At 40.4% G+C, this 22,413-nt stretch overlaps 1 protein-coding gene across 2 annotated transcripts in view; it reads right to left on the bottom strand.

Moving 5' to 3' along the window:
* Positions 1-3,884: 3,884 nt before the first annotated feature.
* The window catches only part of Dchs2 (dachsous cadherin-related 2), a 204,533-nt gene continuing 186,004 nt past the window's right edge, over positions 3,885-22,413 (bottom strand). For both annotated transcript variants that reach the window (XM_031374196.1, XM_031374197.1), the window contains exons 17-20: positions 15,258-15,388; positions 13,213-13,499; positions 9,836-9,968; positions 3,885-7,838 (exon numbers count right to left, since the gene is read on the bottom strand). In XM_031374196.1, the coding sequence (XP_031230056.1) occupies positions 5,227-7,838; positions 9,836-9,968; positions 13,213-13,499; positions 15,258-15,388 (3,163 nt within the window). In that variant the 3' untranslated portion in view covers positions 3,885-5,226. The remainder of the gene's footprint in view (positions 7,839-9,835; positions 9,969-13,212; positions 13,500-15,257; positions 15,389-22,413) is intronic.

The following is a 22,413-nucleotide window of genomic DNA, read 5'->3' as shown; positions in this document are numbered from 1 at the left end:
ACACTCCAAGTGTCTTCTGCTTCTGCTCCTGCCCAGCTGACAGCTGGATATGCCCTTGCATGGCTCATTCACTTCATCTCAGATGGCATCATCTCTGAGCCTCTCCTGAGTGGCCAGTCTGAAAAGCACTGTGTGCTGCTTCCTGACCTTGCCAATCTCTTTATTTTTCTTCATATGACTTCACACTAAGTGAACATGGTTTTGCCATCTTCCTTAATGAAATAACGTTTTGTGAGCCTATCACCTTCTCTGCACTACTGACGCATGTTAGCTCCCATCACCTTCTCTGCACTACCGACGCGTGTTAGCTCCCATCCCTGCCTTCTATATTGTAAGCGCCAACTAAACCTGCAAAGCACTTCTCAAATATCATCCCTAACAACTTTTGTCTGGACACCACACCCACAACTCTGTATTAAAAACCAAACTCTTACCTTTGGTTTACTTTCAGTTCTATAATTTCACTTTAACTTCCATTCATTGCTCCTGCTAGATTCATTTTTCATTTCTACCATGAGGGGAATGATTTCATATATTACTGCCTGCACTAATTGTTTAAAATACAACTGATTTACTTAATAAGATATATTTGTATTTGGCCTGCATGTACGTATGTACTCCACGGCCACGCCATGCCCACAGAGCACAGGAAATGTCAGCAGACTCCCGGGAAGTGGTGGTATAGACAGTTATGACCCCAGATGAGAGTTGTGAGAACAGGACCCAGGTCCTCCGCAAAAGGGCTCTGAGATGCTTCTCTAGCCCCATACCATGATCTTTTTAAAAGATAACTAACTAATCTGTGTCTGTTTAAACTATTACTCATAAAATACATTTATAAATAAAATATCTCTCAGAAAGTCTCTGAAGTTTTAACCTTAGATTTGAGTAAATTTTGATGTGTACATTCTAACTAAGCATATCTGCCAAACCATGTTCTCTCATGCTGATAAAATTCCTCTCTGCTTGCCATGCATAGCGATGGTTTATTACAGGATCAAAAATAAATTAAGCCAACATACTTGGCTATGTCAGTGTGCTGTCACAAGGAATATGCTTTGAGATGTTGTTTACAGCTTGTTTCTAAATATATCTAAAACTCAGAAAGTGTATGTGTACATTGTGAGGAAGACAGAGAAAGATAAAAATCTGTCTTGGAAGGACATTATAAGTTTTTGCTTTTCTAAGATATTACAATAGGACATTTGTACATACTTCTCTTGGTCCTGCAATTGGCCAAAAGCATGGAGCTGAGTAAAAATTCTCACTTACTGGGTTTTAGGATGCACACCCATTCACACATTCTGAAAACTTATTCTCAAACCATCTGTGCTTCAGAACACAATTGGAGCCCAGACCTTTACCCTGAGGGTTGACTATCTAACAATGAGACACATTTATTTAGTTTTCTAAACAAAATAATTCTTTCCCATTCAAGAGATGTAATCATGTGTCTGGTCTTTATTTAGCATGCCATTCCTTTTTTTTATTACTCTCATCACAGTTTTAGTTTAGTTTTGTGTCGAATTGAATGAGTAAGGCTATATAGACAGCGACAGTAGGATCTGCTAACTGGCATCAAATAGCCAAGTGCTAAGTTTATAGGAGAAATGTATAGTTTGATATTCTAGCCATTCCATTCTGGATCTCTCCCAGGTTGCCATGAGTCTGTTTCTAATAGACACTTTTCTTTTACCTACACAGAATCACAGTAATTCATGTCACTAGAATTTAAAAAAAAAAATGAATTTTTGAGGACACTTGGCTCTGTCCTGTGTTATACACTATGCTTTGAACACAGTGCAAATGGAGTCTTTGACAAGCGAGATCAAGTGACTCCTTTTCCTTAGCTATGTGTAAAGCCCACTACTCAGTTCTGTGGAAATCCAAGGACAAATTCAGGTAGAGGGAAGTAACCTGACCCTAATCACCCTACTGGTTCTTTCTGGAATCTACCCACAGTGTGCTTGTGTATGAGAGAGGGTTGCAAAGAGAAAATACATGAGAGACTTCATATAAAATGCATTTCAATTCATTTTTAATTCATCATTGGTTTATAATTTGATAGGTCATAAGGAGGGGAAGGAAAGAGTTTCCTCAAAAGGTGGCCTCATGAAGGACAGACAGATCACTCAGTAAGCGCTTCGCTGAGTAGACACGTCAGCACTGTTTTGCAGGAGTTCACATCCTTCTGTTTTCCTGCATCTACTTATGTCCTCTAGCTCCTTTCAGACCGAAGCTTCTACTCTGTTCTCCATTTCCCAAGGCTTTACTCCCCCATCCTTCTTCCCTCCATCCATGTCTAACATGAGCAGAAGCCAATACTGGGACTCCTGGCTTAGGTCCTAAGCTAAGCTTCTCCAACTCCAACCATCCCAGAATTCCTCTGGATCAAATAAAATATACTGTGAAGATACCTTCGATAAGCTTATCTGGAAATCCCCCCGGCCATATTTCCTTCTGCATTTCATTCCTTTGAAACAGCTAGTCATCCTGGATCCTTAGTCAGAACTTGCTCTTTCTAGCTTAAGAGTTAAGGTGCATGCACAATGTCAAAAATAAAACAAGAGCTGTAGGCTATGAGCTAATAGTTAATTTTCACCCCTGTAACTTCTACAGAAACGTATGGAGAATGTCAAGGATAAAGGTGTGGAAAAACAAATCCTACCCCAGCTGGATATCTAACTTGGGCTCTGCATGCAAGCATGAGAGCTGCCAGTAGTGGATAACACATTTCAATATTTTTAAAAACAGTGAAATGAGCAATTCCCTAAAGATACAGCATTTCCCCCTATATTTGCCCAGGAATCCGTTTTGGAAGCTGATCCAATGATTACTACTGGGACACAGAATTTTGACATCCATTTGGTACTGATTTACACCAGGATTTTTAAGGCTGCCAACAAGAGAGTCCAGAATTTCAGGCAGCCAAAAATTCCACAAGAGACAACTGTCTTTTATTTTATAGCTTATGAATTTGGGGCTTAATATGATTTTCCACTAACAAGTTCTGTACCCCCTCCTGAGTGCCAAAGCTGGTGTAGAGATCAGGAGAGTAACACGGAACAGATGAGGTGGCTTAATATTCAACTTGAAGGAAGACAGTTGAAATTATATTGTTTACTTAGGAAAAAGCACTCTGGTTTAAAGGGCTGACACGTGATTTATTATGAACACTTAACCAGCGTGTTCACATCTTGCCCTCCATTCGACTTGTGGCAGTTATTTGATGGTGCTGCAGTGCTTGGGGTGGTATTAATAAAGTCATCAATTAAAGATCTGCTAAATATTGGTAAGGAGCTCTAAATGTGTCTTGTCTTCTGCTGCTTATGAACTAGCGAGGAAAAAAAAGCCCACAGAATCATGTTCAGTAATAAGTCTAAGACTTTCCAAATGACATAGGAAAGAGTGAGATGGGCAATCCTCTTTTCAAAGCCTAAGTAAATGAAAAACACATCTAAAAACAAGGTATTTGTGGTGAACACAAATAATCCTGCTCTAAAGTATGGAATTAGGGAAAGAAAACACCAAGGAGCATCTCCTTCCGATCAATGTTCTGTGTTGAGAGGAGTCATCAATTAAAGATCTGTTTTATATATATATATATATATATATATATATATATATATATATATATATAGAGAGAGAGAGAGAGAGAGAGAGAGAGGGAGAGAAAGAGAGGCGAGAGAGAGAGAGAGAGAGAACTCTTATTGGCATAGTGAAATAATTATTCATTTTTTTCCTTTTACAAAAGTCAATAAATTTCTTCTTCAGAAGCCCTCAAGATAAGGTGAGACATGAATCAGTGCTGTAATATTGAAATGGCCTACATATAGATTACCTTCCCTAAAATTAAAGCCTATCCAAAATCCTTCATGGCCATCACACTACTTATGAATGAGGGCTTAGACACATGCTGTCAATTTGAGTCAACAAGAGGACATGGTCATATATTCTATCAGTATAAGGAGTCATCAAATTACTGCCCTGCTAAACTTGACATCAAACTGCACCTGCGATGTTTTTAAGTGAAGAGAAATCATTTCATGTAATTCCACAAGTGGGATACATGGTGGGGGGAGATTAAAAGAGCTAGTTACAGAGCAGAAGCCTGTCTGATCTACTGAGAAACATACCCAGATGCATTAAATATTTCACAATGGAATTCCTAGAAGGTGATCCTAAAACCTGGCTGTGGACTCCATGCTACCCCCATGCCATGAGGATGACTGGTTGATCATCATCTTCAGGATATAATCATCCTCTTGATGTGGTAAAGTATCTCTGATGCCCTCTTGGTTCATCAGAGAAAGGGCTGTAACACTTCATGTGAGCACCAGACACTATGACTATGTTTCTGTAACAGGAACTGTGTAAAGCAGAATTCTTTCCACCTCATTGTGAGACTGTTCAAAGCAAGGACAGAGTACAGGAGAACAGTAAATGGAAGAGAGACTTCTGACACCCATCCTTAACTTTAATAGTAGAAACTTTCGTATATATATATATATATATATATATATATATAAAAGAAAAACTTCATTTAAAAATATACTGCTAAAATACTCTATGAAATTTATAATTAGCTAGTAACATAATTTTATCTACACAAATTTTAAAAATGGACATTGAGTAGATAAATTATCTCACACCCAAAGTCACTATACCTAGAAGAAAATAAAATGAAGTAGATTCTATAAATTAATCTTTGAAGGTTTTTTATCTGGACAGAGCACCAGAGGGGTCATCACTTGTAGAGAAGGCAGCAGTAACATGTTAGTCACATGCTTAGCTGCCTAAGCATTCTCCTGTCCGTCTCAGCCTTACATCAAGAGCATGCTTTCTGCTCCATTCAATCAAGAATGCGTTTTTTGGCTATCTTGGCACAGCATCATGAAAAATTCCAGTCATAATTTCTGATGAGTATTCAAATCATAAACTTTAAGCATCAAAGAAACCGGAATGACAAAACATACTAGTTAAGGTCCACACACATGAGTCCTGAGAGTAACCTAAAAAATCTAGACGAGGCAAATAACTTCTCATTAAGGCTGGAAGAGTCTTGAGAAACTGAAATGGGCAAGTTAAAAAAAAAAAAAAAAGCTGGCTACATGAGATCTTCTGCTGTTGGGTAAGAACAAACCCATCTTTCTGGATTTGCTTTCATCTCTTCATGTCTGAGCTGAGAGGTGGGGGAGCAAGCAGGGAGTCAGCACCATGGTCAGTCTATATTTGAACTTCGTCTTCAGCTTTCAAGTCATGGCAGGTGCCATGTATGCACATTCCTATAGATTCTCCATCTGGCAACACTGGTGACCTGGCAGGAGTCTGCATTGTCAGTAGAGAAAGAGAGGGAGAGAAGTTGGGAGTCATGGTTTCTGGTAGAGACCCGCCATGACAGGGAAGGGGAGACCGGGGAAATTTTGGAAGAACCTGGTCCAGGGTGATGGCTGGCATTCGTGGGGGAACTGCTTTAATCCCAGGCTGCGCTACTGCTGTGATCAAAGGGGGTGGGAAAACAAAAGATGTGCCTTTTGGAATGCCAGGCATTTGCAAATGTTCATCCTTTAGTCTGGCAATATCATTAAACACCGGGGCAAGGTGCTGAAACTTGGGTTCCCAGCTGAGGAAGTAATTGCAGGTATAGCTGCCTCTGATATCATCAGAGGTCAACTGAGTGGAAGGAGCCGCACATCTTCCTTCCTGATTGCCTGAAGTGAAGGACTCTTTCCTGCTCTCAGCCAAGACACCTGCTGTTGCTTCTCTTCTGGGGGATAATGTATTATTTTGAACATAGATTGTGTCACAGCCTTCCCCTCCTATTCCTTCCTCAAACAGGTGGCTGGCTTCCATTATCTCAGAACTAGTCATCACATCCGTCTCTCCTGACAGGCAAGAAAGCTGGTCAGAGTCCCTAGGGATGCCTGAGTCTGGCACCCTGGATCCCCGGTCACTCAGGGCAGAATCTGAGTCCTTTCTATAAGGATTCTCATTTATCCTCTGGATTTCTTTATCTTCTGCAGTTTCTCCATCCACAGAGCAGTGGCCGCTGCAGTTTGAGTGCCTGAATAGGTGGATAATGTCCTTCTCCATGACACTCATTAAGTTCAACCATTCGGCAGGCATGACTCCACCAGGCCCTGTCACACCCCTGTACTCTTCTGTCTCCTGCTCAGCCTTGAGTTCACTTGAAGCTCCTGTCAATTTGGGGTCAGCATCTGGGGATGATGGGGTCTTCTTCTCCTCATACTTGTGTAGTGGGTCCTTTTGCTTATGCCTTAAAATCAGTACAATCAGAGTGCAGACGAGCGAGAGGAACACTAACAAGGAGACCGCAAGGCTGATGGAGAAACTGTGAACCAATACTGTTCCATGGTGTCCTTCAGCTGGCAAAGAGACATTCACAAACACACTGCAGGATGTGGACTTGGAGCCAGGCTTGGGGCTGTGAGCAATAATTTTCACTTCCAGGGTGTCTTCTCTGTTGAGCTGACTGCTCATTAGGAGGGGAGCTCTAAGGCAGTAAATGTTGCCGTTCGTTTTGTTTACTGAGAAGACAGTGGAAGGAGTTCTAAGGGAGTAAAGAACCACCCCATCCATGCCACCATCTGCGTCTGAGGCCTCCACTCTGCCAATCAGCTGTCGTCCTTGACCCTTCTCAGGGAGACTGAAAAAATACTGATCTTGAGTAAAAATGGGTTCAAACTCATCTATCCCTTCAACTTGTACCCAAACCTCCAGGGAAGCTGAGGCACCGCCTCTGTCTTTGGCCTGAACCAGGAGGCAGTACTCACTAACACTTTCATAGTCAAGCATTTGCTCAGTATGAATGTCCCCTGTCAAAGAATCAATGGCAAAGAGATCCTGATATGGATGCATCCCATGTGTGACAAGGCAGGGGGACAAAACAGAGTAAGTCACTTCCCCATAAGGCCCTGCATCAAAATCCAGAGCATGCACAGAACATATGATGGAGAGAGGAGGCAGGTTTTCAGGAGTGACACAGGCCACAGTAGAGGACAGAAACTGAGGTGAGTGGTCATTGTCATCTAACACACTGATGTGCACAACAGCGAAAGAGACATGTTTCTCCTCCTCATCTGCAGCTTGGATGGTTAAAGTGAATGCTATTGTTTCCTCATAGTCCAGAGGTTTCACCAAATAAAGAACTCCAGTTCTGTCTTCTAAGTAAAAATGTTCTTTTTCATTTCCAGAGATTATGCCATAGATGATTTCTGCATGTGAACCCATGTCAAGGTCTTCTGCCGACACCATGGTGATGTGACTCCCTACTGGGGTGCTTTCCTTGACATGGGCATGATACCGCCAACTGCTGAAGGTGGGTGCGTTGTCATTGACATCAAGAACTTCTATTCCTATGACACTTGTGGAACTCAGTGGAGGGCAGCCATGGTCAGACGCAAGAATTACAAGTTTGTGGCTGGCACTAGCTTCTCTGTCCAGAGCATGAAGCAACACAAGAGCACCACTCTGCTGGTGAGGATATTCTGAACCAAGGAGGCTGGTTTCAATGTGGAAGTAGTTGTGTAAGTTGCCACTGATGATAGAATACTCAGTGTATGTGTTTTCAAAAGAGTAGTCACGGTCGATAGTTGAAAACGTCATGAGGGTGCTTCCGATGGGGGCATCTTCACTCAAGCTAAGATTATAGCACCCCACTGTAAACTCAGGGGCATAGTTGTTCACATCTTGTATTTCTATCTCCACTAATGTAAGAGCCGTCAAGGAGGGAATTCCACCATCACTGGCTTCAACCAGAAACCGAAGTGTTGGTATCTTTTCCAGAAGTGATACAGAATCAGTAGTAAATATGGTCCCTGAAAAATAAGACAGCGCATCAATGCTGTGAACTAAACGTCCATGATCTGTTTCGCTAGCAAAATGTGTACTGAATATGCAAATGTGCTTTGCTCTTTGTTGGGTGTTTTAAGTTGCAGCCAACAAGAAGTCCAGATAGGTTTCAAAATTATTATATTTATACAAAAGCTCCAGAAATAATCTTCAGTTTCCATTTACATGTGCTGCTTGAGTCTGCCTTTGCTACATTTTGCCCTGAATTTCATTGTTGCATAGTAAGTTGTTTCATTATTATTTTTAAAAGAAACTACACTCTTGTCTTATATAGTCTTATTTTATCCCATTATCTATAACCATATTACAGAGATGATCTAACATAACTATTCTGAGTGGGGCAGGGTAGTACATGCCGATAATCCTGGCATTTGGGAGGTTGAGGCAGAAGGATTGAAAGTTAGAGACCAGACTGGGCTGTGCAATGAGACTATGTCTCAAATAAAAATTAAACGGCTTGGATATTCAAGCATTCAAGTGGTAAAGTGTGTGTGCCTGGCACCACACACACATACACACACACACACACACACACACACACACACACACACACAAGGGGGCTTTACTCTGGAAGTCACTCTATCCAAATAAAAGCAGTGAGAATGAGAAAGTGGAGTGTTTAATTATAGAGATAAGATCATAAGTTAATTCAGCAATTGGTGTCTTTTTCCTTAATGATAAAATACATCAGATATTTCTTATTGTGGTAAGCATGGAAATATATGTCTTTTACAAGTATGTATACAATGGCCTTATTATTAAAGTGTTTTAAGTGTAGTCACTAAAAATAAATGTGGAACCACTGGTGAGGTTTAACTATAGCATTTCAATTACAGCCACACCATGAACTAGACTTTCAAAACATTTCTAATCAACACTCTGAGGCAATATTTCCATACCACGCCTATCAGGCAAAAGTACTGCTTAAGACTTAAGTGTTAGGGGGCCTGAATTCCATATACTTTTATTGACTGATGTGGGACAGGAGTTGCCAGTATCTGAAATCCCATGAGATGAGAAGATTGAAAGACAAAGTCATGAAGGGCATCCAAGCTCCTGATGCACTTATACTTAAGGCACGCACCTACAAGTTGTACAGCGTTTCTTATTTCTCTCATTCCAAGTACCCAGTGAGTCTTCTTCTGATACTTGGGGCCTACAGTCATCTTTCAGATAATTCTACAATTAATTTTAAACTCACCTCTCTCTTGAAAATGATGCTGTGATGGATAGAGATGGTATGATGGCAGGGCCCTATCTTTCCTAGAGTGTGCCCTAACAGGACAACAGGACACTGTGTGGCTGATCACCCCTCTTTATTAAGTTCAGCATTTGATGTTTATTTATGATTAATGTCCCTTGTCTTCTGCTGGAGTGTTTGAGTGAGCAGTTGCTTGTCTGCGTACATTGCACACCACAGCTGTCCTCTCTGACAAGAATACAAAGGGCCTGGAAGATGATGCATAAAACAGAACTATGCACTGCTAGGCAATGACTTCTATTTGATAGAAATGGAAGCTGAAATGTTTGCCCCCTTTGATCATTCTTGTCTTTATTGAATGTATGGCACTATTACTTTTTTTGTTTTTGCACTAAGCAGAGAAAACCAGCTTCTACATTCTAATCATATGACATCCTGAAAAATGAGCTGATCTTTTTTGACATTATTTTAATTCTTGATGAGTCACAAAGAACATCTAAACTCTGTTGGATGGACACATGAACTTGGGTATCAGTTATTGAGGGAGAGTGTCTCTGCACTTCTTAGCATTGAGCAGCATTTAACAACACCCTTTGCTGTCTACCCACTGAGACGTTGAAGATGTACTACTGCCATTCTTTATGTTAGATAGCTAAGAAAGCAGTGCCTGTAACTGCAGGGAATGTGCTAGGAGTATTCGAAGCGGATGATTCCATGTTTCTGGACCATAACCTGGGATGCATGACAGCCAGTGTAACTCACCATTTCTGGGGTCAATGGTGAATCCCTCAGGAGGGGAAAGGATCCTGTAAGAAATGTCTCCACTGCTTTCTAAATCTGTGGCAGACAGGGTCAGCACCAAGTACCCTCCAGGTAGGAGTTCTGGAACCGTAGCCTGAGGATAAAAGAGGAAAAAGGCATCATGCTGGTAAATAAGTTATTTTCAGGAACACGGGCAGAGCTTGACACCATGTCATTAATTTTGACTCAAGAACTACCCAGTATGCTTTTGGTAGACCTTGTAGTGGTTTGAATGAGTATTCCCCTTAGGCTCATAGGGAGTTTGAATGAATATTCCCAGTAGGCACTATTGGGGGGTGTGGCCTTGTTGGAGTAGGTGTGGCCTTGTTGGAGTGGGTGTGGCCTTGCTAGAGGAAGTGTCTGGTTGGGAGTGGGCTGGAGGCTTCAGAAGCTCAAGCCTGGCCCACTGACACTCTCTTCTTCTGCTACCTGCTGATCCAGATGTAAAAGAACTCTCAGCTCCATCCCCAGCCTCATGTCTACCTGTGTTCTGAACCTATAGGCCTGCTCCAACTAAAATTTTTCTTTATAAAACTTGTTGTGGTCATGGTGTCTCTTTACAGCTATAAAACTCAACTAAGACAGAAGTTAATGCCAGAGACTGGGGCATTGCTGTGACAGGCCTGACTGTGCTTTTGTTTGGAGGAATGTGGACTTTGACTTTTTGAGTTAGAAAAGCAGCTGAATGCATTAAGCAGGGCTTAATGGGACATACCAGTAGGAACATGGAAGACAATGGTGCTGAGGGTGACCTGAACTGTAGGGGCCTGGCTCAAGAGGTTTCAGAGGAAAGGAGTATTCGTATGTGGCCTAGAGACCATTCTTCGGATATTTTGGTGAAGAATGTGGCTGCTTTCTGCCCTTGTCCAAAAAATCCACCTGAGGCTAAACTGAAGAGATGTGGATTAACAGCTTTGGTAGAGGGGATTTCAAAACAGATTAGGGTATTATGTAGTTATTAGTGGCCAGTCTTATGTAGACCTAAAGTGAAAAGGAGCAAGCTGAGAAGGGAAAAATAAAAATGTACAGTTTGAGGGGGACAGAATCACTAGGAATAATAAACACATTAAGGAAATTGGAATTAGCTAATTGGAACAAAGAAAGTGGTGACCCCAGAACAAGACCTCCACCCAGCTCAGCTTCCAATTTGTACAAAGGAATTTAAGAAGAAAAGTTCAGAGATGGACATGGTGGCTTACAACATTAATCCCAGCAGTCTAGAGACAGAAGCAGGTGACTCTCTGAGTTTGAGACCAGCTTGGTCTACAGATCAAGTTCCAGAACAGCCAGCCTAAAACACAGGAAACCACCATGAAAAAAAAAAAAAAGATGATAACAATGTATTTGAATAAGAAGGCCATGTTCATACCCTAGTGAGCTGCGCAACTTGGCAGCCTTCATCCACATAGTTTTGGCTTTAAAGGCAAGGATACAAGAAAGGGATATGGAATCTTCCTCCATAACTAAGTAAAGCCATTGAGGCCAGGCATGTGTCTGGGTTGTTATTGCTTGTAGGTCCAGAGATGCATGAAGCTGTGAGGGTGAAGCCCGGAGATGCCAAGATGCCGGAGATGGCAGAGTCATGGACCACCTGCCATAGAAAGCTGCTAACAGGGAGTAGTACCAGCTCAAGAGAGAGAAGTGTGTTACAGTCAACAAAGCTGAAAGGAGTTGGAGATCTGAAAAGTGATTTGACACAGGCATAGAGACACAGAGTTTGGAGTCTGCCCAGCTGGTTTTCAGCCTTGCTTCGGTCCAGTGTTTCCCCGCTCAGCTCCTTCTCCTCTTTTGGAATAGTAATGCATATCACATGATACTGTATGTTGGAAGAATGTGATCGGCTTTCTCATTTTGATTTTATAGGAAATTACAGTTGAGAGATTGCCATGCATCTCAGAAGAAACTTTAGTCTTTGGAATTTTAAATGGGGTTGAGACTGATAGACTATGGGGGCTTTTGAAGTTGGACTGCAGCACTTTTGCATTATGATATGGCTACAAGCTTATGGAGCCAGGGCGTGGAATGTGGTGGTTTGGATGAAGGTGGCCCAAATAGGCTCATAGAAAGTGACACTGTGGGGAGGGGTGGCCTTGCTGGCACACGTATGGTCTTGTTGAAGGAAGTGTGCAATTTGGGATGGGTTTCGGGGTTTCAGAAACTCAAGTCTGGCCCAATGTCACTCTCTCCTTTTGCTGACTGCTGCTCCAGATGTAGAACTCTCAGCTCCCTCCCCAGCACCATATTCAGCTGTCTTGTTTCCTGCCATGGAAGTTATGGACTAAACCTCTGAACCTAAAGGACCAGCCCAAGTTAAATATTTTCTTTTATAAAAGTTATGATCATGATCCCTAGTCATAGCAATAAAATCCTAAGGAAGACAGACATGTTGATGTTTATCACTGATAAACTGAAATGTTAATGGTCCCTGGATTTAGAAAACAGTTTTAATGTTATTCAATCTTGGTTTTTACTATGAAGCATTTTCTTTCTAGATTATATCTGAGTGACAGAAGGTATTAATTACATCACTCAGGTGAGACTTTATGGAGAATTGTTACTTAGGTTGAGTTCCTGTGTTAATCATCTTACATTTTCTCCTTGAAGAGTATTGGGATTCATTTCTGAGACCTCAATAGACTGTGACCACTGTTATGACTTCTGTAAGCATACATTTTGCCCTACATTCTTCACTTTCTAGATCTGCTCACGATCTGTTTGTGTGAAACATTATTCCATTTATTATTATTTTTTAAAGAATCTGTCCAAAGCATCATCAGATAATGCAACCTAGTTCACCTCCCCTGTGGCCTTGTAAATACTGGACAAGTTTCAATTGTTGTGAGTAACTAGACTCTACACGTGCGCGCGCATACACACACACACACACACACACACACACACACACACACACAAATACAAAGGTCTGATGATCCACATACTCAACAAATAAAGGAGCACCATAATTCCAGATGACTCCGTGTCCACAATATGCTAGACAAGACTGCAACATGAACTCAGCATGAACAGTGAATGATGATAGTCTAGATCAGCCTATCAGTGATGGAGGGCTGACTTCACTCGCCACTGTTAGTTATTTTATTTCAAATATATAGGCTTTTTTTTTTTGCCTGCCTGTCTGTCTGTGCCTCATGTACATGCCTGAGGAGGCCAGAAGACAGGTTAACATATCCTGTGGATTTGGAGTTACAGATGGCTGTGAATTCCCATGTGCACGCTGGGTCTTGAATCAGATCCTCTAGAAGAGCCGCCAGGAGTCTTCACTTCTGAGCCATCTCTTAGCCCCACCCCCTGTTCTTTCTAGTTTTTCATCTGTTTACCTGGTAGAAATCTTGAGTAAAAACTGGTGGGTTATCATTGACATCCAGCACACGGATGATGAGGGAGCCCTCTGTGTGGTGCGCTGAATCAGAAACGCGGATGATCAGCTCATATTCGGTGACTTCTTCAAAATCCAGCGTTTGCGCCAGCACCACTACTCCAGTGTCCTGCCTGATAGCGAACTTGGCTCCAGGATTGCTCTCTTTGACAAGACTGAAGGTGAAAGCTGGATTCAGATCCGCATCATGGACGGATACCCGAGCCACAATTACACCAGACAAAGAACCTGCAATCACGACCAATGTCAGCTCCCATTAAAATTCACCATCAAAAGACATTTCTTCAATCACTCAGCCCAAATATTTTCATTTTCAATCTAAAATGATTTTCCTTTTTTTTTTCTGGCATGATTTCTCATCTACAGCTCATTATGGACTAAATCAAAACACAGAAGAATTTATTAATACAATAAAAGTGAAAAGCTACCACAGAGTAGAAAATTGAGAAAGTAGGCTGTGCCCCAGTTTTATATTACAGTTTTCTACCATATGCTTACAATGCAACTCCAGAATCAAAAACCATCCTGAGTACTCTCCTGCAGTTGTAGTTTCTATATCTAAGCAGAGACTCACACAGGGGTGTAAAAGAGAGAAAGGACATTACTAAATACATAATACAAATCATTAACTTTGAAAGCAGGCGAGAACTAAAGGAAAACATTTGTGTATAGATGTCAGATTTAGTATTTAAGTGCCTAGTGTTTCATTTCATGAAATTATTTCTTTGATAGTGACACAGACATTGCCTTCTTCTTTTAAATTTGTTTCTCAAAACTAAAATTGCCAAGGCTATGGAAAAACAAAGTGTACACAGTGCTGGTGAGGAAAGAAAGATGTCTAATTTTACTCATCAGACAAAACATCACAGAACAAATGACACACTCGGTGTCTCCTGTGGTCTCTACCTAACCCACCTGTGAACGCAAACTCATGTCTAACAGTCTAGTATGGTGTCAGTGGAAAGTATCTGCCAAGATATTCAGAATTATTTTACTGTACATGGAATTTGTAATTTCCAGTCTTTAAGGCTGGAGAGGAATTCTTGGTGAGTACTAAGCACACTGTACCCCATTCAGTAGAGTTTGACTTATGTACTCTGCTCTTGTGATATATTCACCCCAGTTGTACTAATACATTTTTGTGCCAATTCACATGCTTAGAAACAGTGTACAGTCCTTCAAAGCAAATAAAAATATTGAAAGTGAGAGATAAACCTGAAATATGTTTTGTTTATAGAGTCACAGTTACAGGCATCCTTATGGGGAGTGATTTCTATGGAAGGAAGTTGGTATAACTTGTTTAGAAAGACAGTAAAATAAATGTTCAAAATGTTTCAGGACAAATTTGGTAATAATGGAGAGAGGAAAGAAGCCAAGGTAACTGCTGTTTTCAACCTTAGCTATAGGGGGATGGGTAGGCTTTCCTAGTGTAGCTATTCAGCATAGGACAATTTTGGGTTCTCAGATTATGGAGTCATTGTGTAATAAATCTCCCAAACTCTCCATCACTAAAAAAATAATTTCTTAGTGTCTATCAGTAATGTGGGTTATACTAATGGAAAGTGATAACTCTGCATATGATCAAATTAGTTTCGCTATCATCATTAGTGTCCTGCAAAGACCATCGAAGCATGAGTCTGACAGAACCATTGCTCAAAAGAGTCAAAAGACTATTTCAGCAACAACATGTGCTTCTGCCTGGAGTACATGTAATGTTTAAGAAATGTCTACACATAAACACACTGTAAGAATTGGCAGTTGGAGGCTAGGGACTCAGCCTCCAGCCCGTCTGAATGCAAATCCAAGTGTTAGGATTCTAAGCCCTTGATATTTGATATTTCTCTTAAGACCAATAAAATGAAGACAAAATTATCTGGCTTGCATGACTGTTGAGAACTAATACTTAATAAAACTTCTGGCTGTTAAAAAAAAAAAAAGATGAATGTGTAAGTCAATCAAAAGTTGATTCCAAATGGCCACACTTACTTTCTGCAATTTCTACTGCTTCTGAGGGAAGAAAGACCGGGGCATTGTCATTTATATCAATCACCTGTATCTTGACCAGAGCTGTATCAGAAAGCCGGGGCACCCCTCTGTCTGTGGCTTGCACAATCAAGCTGTTTTGGAAAAGAATCAAGGAATGTTATGAGCCATCTTGGAAGTATAATAAACATAAATATCAAATCTAGTTTAATTTTTTATGTGAATTCACTGACTTTTATTTCTCCCTTGGCCTTTTCTAAATAGTATCATTTACAATTTATTTCACAAGAATGGTAGCTTGAAATTTATGTATTTTTGACAAGTTTCAAGAACAAACTCCAGCAAGCTGCCAGGGATTGTGAAGCATTAATGTAAAAATAAATGCACAATTTCTTGGAGACAGTCTTTAAAATTCTAAGAATAATCTAAGCAATACATGTACCAACACTTGTGCCCACCCTACTGAGTGGGGACTGCTACATATTTCCATCTAATTGCACCATGAAAACATTCTGGCAAAGGGATGGCTATATACAGATACTTTTCAGATCCAAATTTCAAACCAATCAACATTATAGACTTGGGAGATCTTGCTGTCATGATGAAGGAGCAACTGGGTCATGACGGGCTTGGACTCTTCAGAGGAGAAAGGGTGAATTCTGATAGAATTCACATAGTATGATTTAATCTCCCTGGGGTGGTGCTACAGTGAACTGCTGCTCTACCAGCCAAGCTAGAGCGACTACTATTGGTCTCAACTTCACCCTTTCTTTCACCACTCTTAGCATCATCAGATTGCAAGTCTGTTCAGTTGATCTCTTCAGTGTCCCGTGGCTTAGTGTGTTATTTTGTCTCTATCTTTAGAGACTTAGGTAGAGTGATCAAACACCACTTGAATCTAGGAGTTAACCTTAACCACTGTGGTTAAGAATGTATACTTCCTGAAGAAGATCTAAGTGCAGTTCCCAGCACCCATACCTTATAGCTCACAATTACTTCTGATGCCATTGGCCTCCCCAGGCACCTATACTCATGTGTGTATACCTTCTCCCATGCACATAATTAAAAATAAATCAATAGCAGTTTGAAAATCTGAACCCCTATTTAAACATCTACTTGACTCTCCATGTTGAAGCCATTCAATCTCCCAAGCAAGTATTCTTGACGTTCTAAGTGCTGGCTTCTGGCTGATACTCCTATCCTTATACTCTGGTGCCTTTCGAAAGGTCATAGCTTCAGTAATGATTCTCATATGATCTGAAAGCTCTCTATGATCATAGTACACTGCACATTTGCCTGCCACAATAGTTATCATTTTGATGGCTTATCTGTCTGCCTCTTTCCTGTGTTGTTTTAGGCTAGGTGGATGCCTATCACTCTAATAATTTTCTTTAATGAATGGTGAGGGTTAGTTTCTGTGGATTTTTCCATGGTTAGAGATTTATTAAATGACAGATCCAGAATCCAATCTTAGGTCTTGCTCAATTCAGATTCTGTGCTCGTCATATTGGGTCCCTCCCTGGGCATGTTTCCTGTCCTACACCTACAGAGCACCTAATCATACCTTCCCTTTCATTTTTCTCTAGTAAGTGTTGTGAGAGTCATGTAGTGAGAATTTTGACTTCTTTAATAACCCAGTTATGTTCTGTGACTAGGTTTTTGTTTTAATCCCAGGTATGGGATAAGAGGCTGCTTCACAGCAGGTGATTATGATTTGTCTGTGCTCTAGCAGAAGCATAGTTTTATCAGCTGCAGATAGTTTCTGAGAGTGTTATGACATTTGGACGTCTGGAAACTTTTGAGAGGGTATAAATGCCAGAACCCCAAAAGGGACAGGGTTCACTCACTCAGAGGGACAGGGTTCACTCACTCAGAGGAACAGGGTTCACTTGCTCAGAGGGACAGGGTTCACTCACTCAGAGGAACAGGGTTCACTCGCTCAGAGGGACAGGGTTCACTCACTCAGAGGGACAGGGTTCACTCGCTCAGAAGAAGGTGCTACTGTCTCCTGCTGATGCATTTTGTCAAGTGGTCATGAGCAAAGAGGAGAGAAGAAAAAAAATGGATATCTGGGAGACAAAGACTGGACTTGTCCCAAGTAACTCAATGCCCTTAATCAGTAGGAAGCAGTCGAAAGAGGTCTACATCTCCTTTCCCCTCTATCCTTCTTTCTCTCTTACCTATTGTTGGGAGGTTGAAAGAGATCAGGGTGCAATAGGGTTGGAAGGGTGGTGGATGAGACAACCCAATAAAGTATCACAAAAACAAATCACATCTACAAATCCAGGGAGAAGCAGGTACATTGTAAAGTGTGTTGTCAATTAGAATAACACCTGCATTTCAGATGGTATTCATATGAGCCAGTAAGAGAGACTATCTTTTAAGAAACTGGATCTTGACAGTAGGCATAATTTCTCTCGCATTACTAGTACCTTGTAGGTATGCTTTCCCAATCTTAAAATTTAAAATGATGTAAAATTAAGTCTCATCTCTTTCCTGTTTTGAATTCCACTAAGAACAAGCTGCCAATGCTTGCTGTCCATGAAGCCCACACACTACGGCTTTCTATACTCATGGAGTTGGGACAGCAGCAGAACACCGACTTGGATTTCATAGGAATGACTCTAAGTGGGAATTTGATTTGTAATCATGACCATCAGTCAAGTACATATGGGAATATTTTGCGAAAGTAATCAACTCATAATTTTGTTTTTCCACTGCTGTCTGCTGAAAGGCTCTAGCAGGCCTTAGCATAGCAAACCCAGCTCTGACAGATGCTGCCCTGCACCCTTCCCTCTTCCCCATTACATTACATTCCTAAAGCTAGCCACCAAGTTTGATTCTCTTATTTGGCCAGGTCCTCCTACCAAGGCTGACCACCAAGGTCCAGCTATCAAAGTCTAACAATCAAAAGCTCCCTCTGGCTCTCCTAAAACATGCCCAATCAAAACAACCCAACTCATCCTAACATAATCCCTTTATAAACTGCCATTTGCCTATGGGCCATGTCCATCTCCTCTCTATCCAGAGGCAGTCCTTTGTCTCTCTGGGGCAAATATTCCTCCCCTTTCTCTCTTATTCCTTCTTATTTCTCCCTAGTCCTCTGTCTCCTGTCTTTGTCTCTTACCCCATGACTTTTGTCCCTCTGGGGCAAAAAAAAAAAATCTTCTTTGTGCTGAGAGCTTGGTCTTGGTGTGTCTTATACCAAGTGCAGGCCTTTCACCTGCCCCTCTCCACATTATCTAATGTTTCCGCTGAGACATTAAAGCTAGACTTCCATCAACTGTGTCATTACTGTCACTTAACCCTTAGCATCATAATCCCTTGACCTCAGGGTCCTATGTAATGCCTAAGTCAGGAAAAAAAGAAAAATGAGCCTTGTTTGATATGGAGGAAATTTCTTGTTCTGTGTCAAAATAAAAGGGCAAGAAAAGGAGAGCCTGTAGATGGTTGGAAGAGCAACTGACAGACCATGAAAGCAGAGCTGCAGTGATTCTGAACTGAGCCTGTGATACGCCAAGCTGTCTGAAGGCTCCTTGGCAGTCTTTGTGAAGCCGAGGGTTGCAGCATGTTCAGCTGGCTCCATATGGCAGAACCCTTCACAGGGCTGTGTCAGCAGAGGCCACAATGAAACCAACCAGACCTAGGACAGGCCCTCTGTAAGACCAGAAGATCTTTTCCTATTCCCCCAAGTATGGGAAGCTTCTCTCACCACAGAACACTTCAGATGAGGCCTTTGAGCAGATAAGATCTCACTTAATTTCCTTTAAGAAACCCAAAAGTATTGGCAGAAGAAATTTTAAAAATTCTCTTTCCACTGTATCTCAAATATCTACCAGGAATTTTCTGTTCACTCTGAAATTTTAAGAAAAATAAAAAAATCAGCTAACACCAGAAATGGCTATAAAAAGAGTTAGAGTGGATTTCTGATGAAAGATGGTAAGATGACCTCTCAGGCCTGTCTCTTCTCCCTAAAGTCCAATGAGAAGATAGCTAGGAAGTTTCCTTTTAAAATATGCAAGTCCATAAGGCTAAAAAATGATAACGAACAAAGTTAGAAGTGGAAGAGATGAGAAGATAGAGCATGCTGTGGAGTCGGTGTAGACAAGTGTGTGGAAGGAAGGCAGAGATCAGAAGGTATTCAAAAATACAACATGAGAAATGGACCTCAAGTTCCACTTCTTAGGTATGTTTGGTTTATTACTCATGTCATATGTATATGTATATACATATATATATATATATACATATACGTATATATACACATATTGTATATATATGTCTTATAAACAGAGGCATACATACATGTGTATATATGTACATGCATATAGTTGGATAGATAGATATGTATATGTATAGATATGTAAGGTCTTTAATCTTCTATGATCTCTAATCTTTTTCAGTATTCTGCTTTATATATATGAAATATTCCAGAGAAGTTAGCCAATAAATAAAACTAGAACTCTAACACCTGAAAAGGGTCAGTGTCTCCTGAACACTTACTGAACAGGATCCATAGCAACAACCAAAATGGCAAATGTCAGAACGAAAACAGTAATCAAAATAAACAAGAAAAGGAACAGGCAGAGGGGCAGAAATTCACAATGAAATCATGTATGAGAACAAAAAGGAAGGGTTCCTTCTTCAAAAAGAAGTTACTCAGCTCAAGAGAAGGCCTACATTAGAGAATATAATGAGGCTCAGTGATACAGCTCAGCAGGTAAAAGCCATTGCCTACCAATCCTGAAACTTAAGTTCAATCCCTGCGACCCATATGGTGGAAAGAGTGAACCAACTTGCACAAGCTGTCCTCTTACCTCCATTCTTACACTATGTGAGTGTGTACACATGCACACACACACATACACATGCACACACACACATACACATACACACACACACAGAGAAACATTAAAAAGATTATAATGATATTTCTAAATATAATAAGAGAAGGGAGAAAAATCACATACAGTAAGGGAGCTAGAATTACACAGGCTTCAGAGGCAAACAAGTTCAGAACATAAAAAGACCAATGCTTTTCCAAGTCAGAAAAACATTTCCAATCTCTATATCATCACACACATGTGTGCTTGCATGCACACATACACACACAATGCATGCACACACCAACACATTCATTCATGTATATATATACACACATGCATGCACACACACAGGCACATGCAAACACATTCACTCATGTATGTATACACACACAGACACACACATGCATGCACATACACAGGTATGCTTATATATGGTGGTACAATTGAAGATATTTGCAAATGTACAATGGCCCAGATAATTTGCTCCTATGGCAGATGAAAAGCAGTCAACTTCTCAGTTTTTGCTTCTCACAGTTTGGAGTTAATTTATTCATGGGGAGTTGGAGAAGGGCCTTTCTAAATATTAGGACTAATTTAAATGTTGGGAACATGACGCAAATAGGAAAAAGTTGAAAACCATTAGATTTAATTGCTAACTAAGCTCCACTGAGTAAGAATTCTGTAACAGAAAGCCATCACAATTGGAAAGTGCTTAGTTCCCAGGACCTAACAGACTGTCAATGATCTCTGAATTTACAATCACTGAAAGAACACTTGAGCTGAGATTTACCTAAAGTCATCCATGGAGGAGAAATGTTTCATGCTTAACAATAAAGCGAAAGAATAGTTTTTAACATATTTATACATTAAACACAATAATTTTAGTAATTACATTAAAATCTTACAAAACATTTCCTAACTGCTAATTTAGGGTAAGGTTTTAAACTAAAAAAAAAAAAATTACCTTTGAAGTAATATTTTGAAATATATTAAATAAAAAAAACAAACATTTAATCAGACTTTCAGAATTGGAAGGGTTTGGGTGGTTAATTAGTCCAATACACTCAGTAACATATTCCATTCAAAGCAGCTTTCAGTCCTTAACCACACAAATATACTGTACTTTCCTCATGAAACATGAAAGTAGCCTCAAATATTGACACAGTATTTTGTACTCCCCCCCCCACTTAATCAGAAGGGCTGTTCTGTAGCTTCAATGATGGAAACAGTGTGACGGCAGTTCAGAATCATTGATTCGAGTCAGAATTCTATATTACAACCTAGAATAAGCCAACTATGTAATTTGCATTGTTAATGAATAAAATACCTGCCTTAACTTCTATATGAAACGGCTACAAGTATGAAATGAAACACAGTAGCCACACTCTGCATCCATGTTTTCTTTTGTTTTACAAAGTTTTAATTATTTAATGGCCAATCACCAACATCCAAAAGTGTTAATGGAAAATTCTAGAAATAAATAATTCATAAGTTTTGAATAGCTAAAATTTGGAGTATCTTGGTGACACTTTTGTCTGTTGTACTTTTTCTCCCCAGAATGTGAATTGTTCTCGGGCCTCCACACCTATATATCACCCACTCCTTAGTTACTCAGTAGGCATCTCAGTCATCAGCTGTATAGCTGTGTTAATCACAGCTGATCAGGTAATTCTTGAGTTACTTATTAGTTATCTCAAAGCAAGAGGTTAACAATGGTATATAAGATCTTGCAGGGCATAAAACATGGAAGGGGAGATCAACTCTGGTCATGAGTGGCTATACTGCCTGGCATTTAGAAACACAAATAAACAATGTATTTGGGAGTCAACAGTAAGTTTCAGGTCTTCAGTGAGGATCTCAGAAGATGGCCATCATGGATAAGAGTAACCATTGTGACATATGTGCAAAGCACACAATACTATTACAATGTAAATCAAACAGTAGTAAGAACAAGAATGATAAGCTTTCTTTCACCACTGTGTTACTGTTTCTCCAAAGACAAGCAATACTAACAGCTTCTCTGAGGAGTGTTTTAAGCAAAGGAATGTTTCTTATATCAGACAGTCAAAAACACTAGGAGATCCTTTGCTATTTTCTATACATGGTTGAGGCAGAAAAGCATAGGGAATATTTCAGTCATCTGTACTGTGCTTGTTTTGCCATCTCTATACACACTCCTGTCTCACTAACACACTTGGCAGCCTGGCTCCTTTACTGTGCACACACACTTCTCTCCAAAAGCCTGCCCAGCAACTTTGGATCTGCTCCCACATTGGTTACACACACACCCATCTCTAGACTATGTTTTTCTTTCCTCTTCAACAACAAATCTT

The sequence above is a fragment of the Mastomys coucha genome, unplaced genomic scaffold, assembly GCF_008632895.1.
Source record: "Mastomys coucha isolate ucsf_1 unplaced genomic scaffold, UCSF_Mcou_1 pScaffold16, whole genome shotgun sequence".
NCBI lineage: Eukaryota > Metazoa > Chordata > Mammalia > Rodentia > Muridae > Mastomys > Mastomys coucha.
Note: the sequence above shows the minus strand (reverse complement) of the source record. Positions and strands in the feature narration are given on the sequence as shown.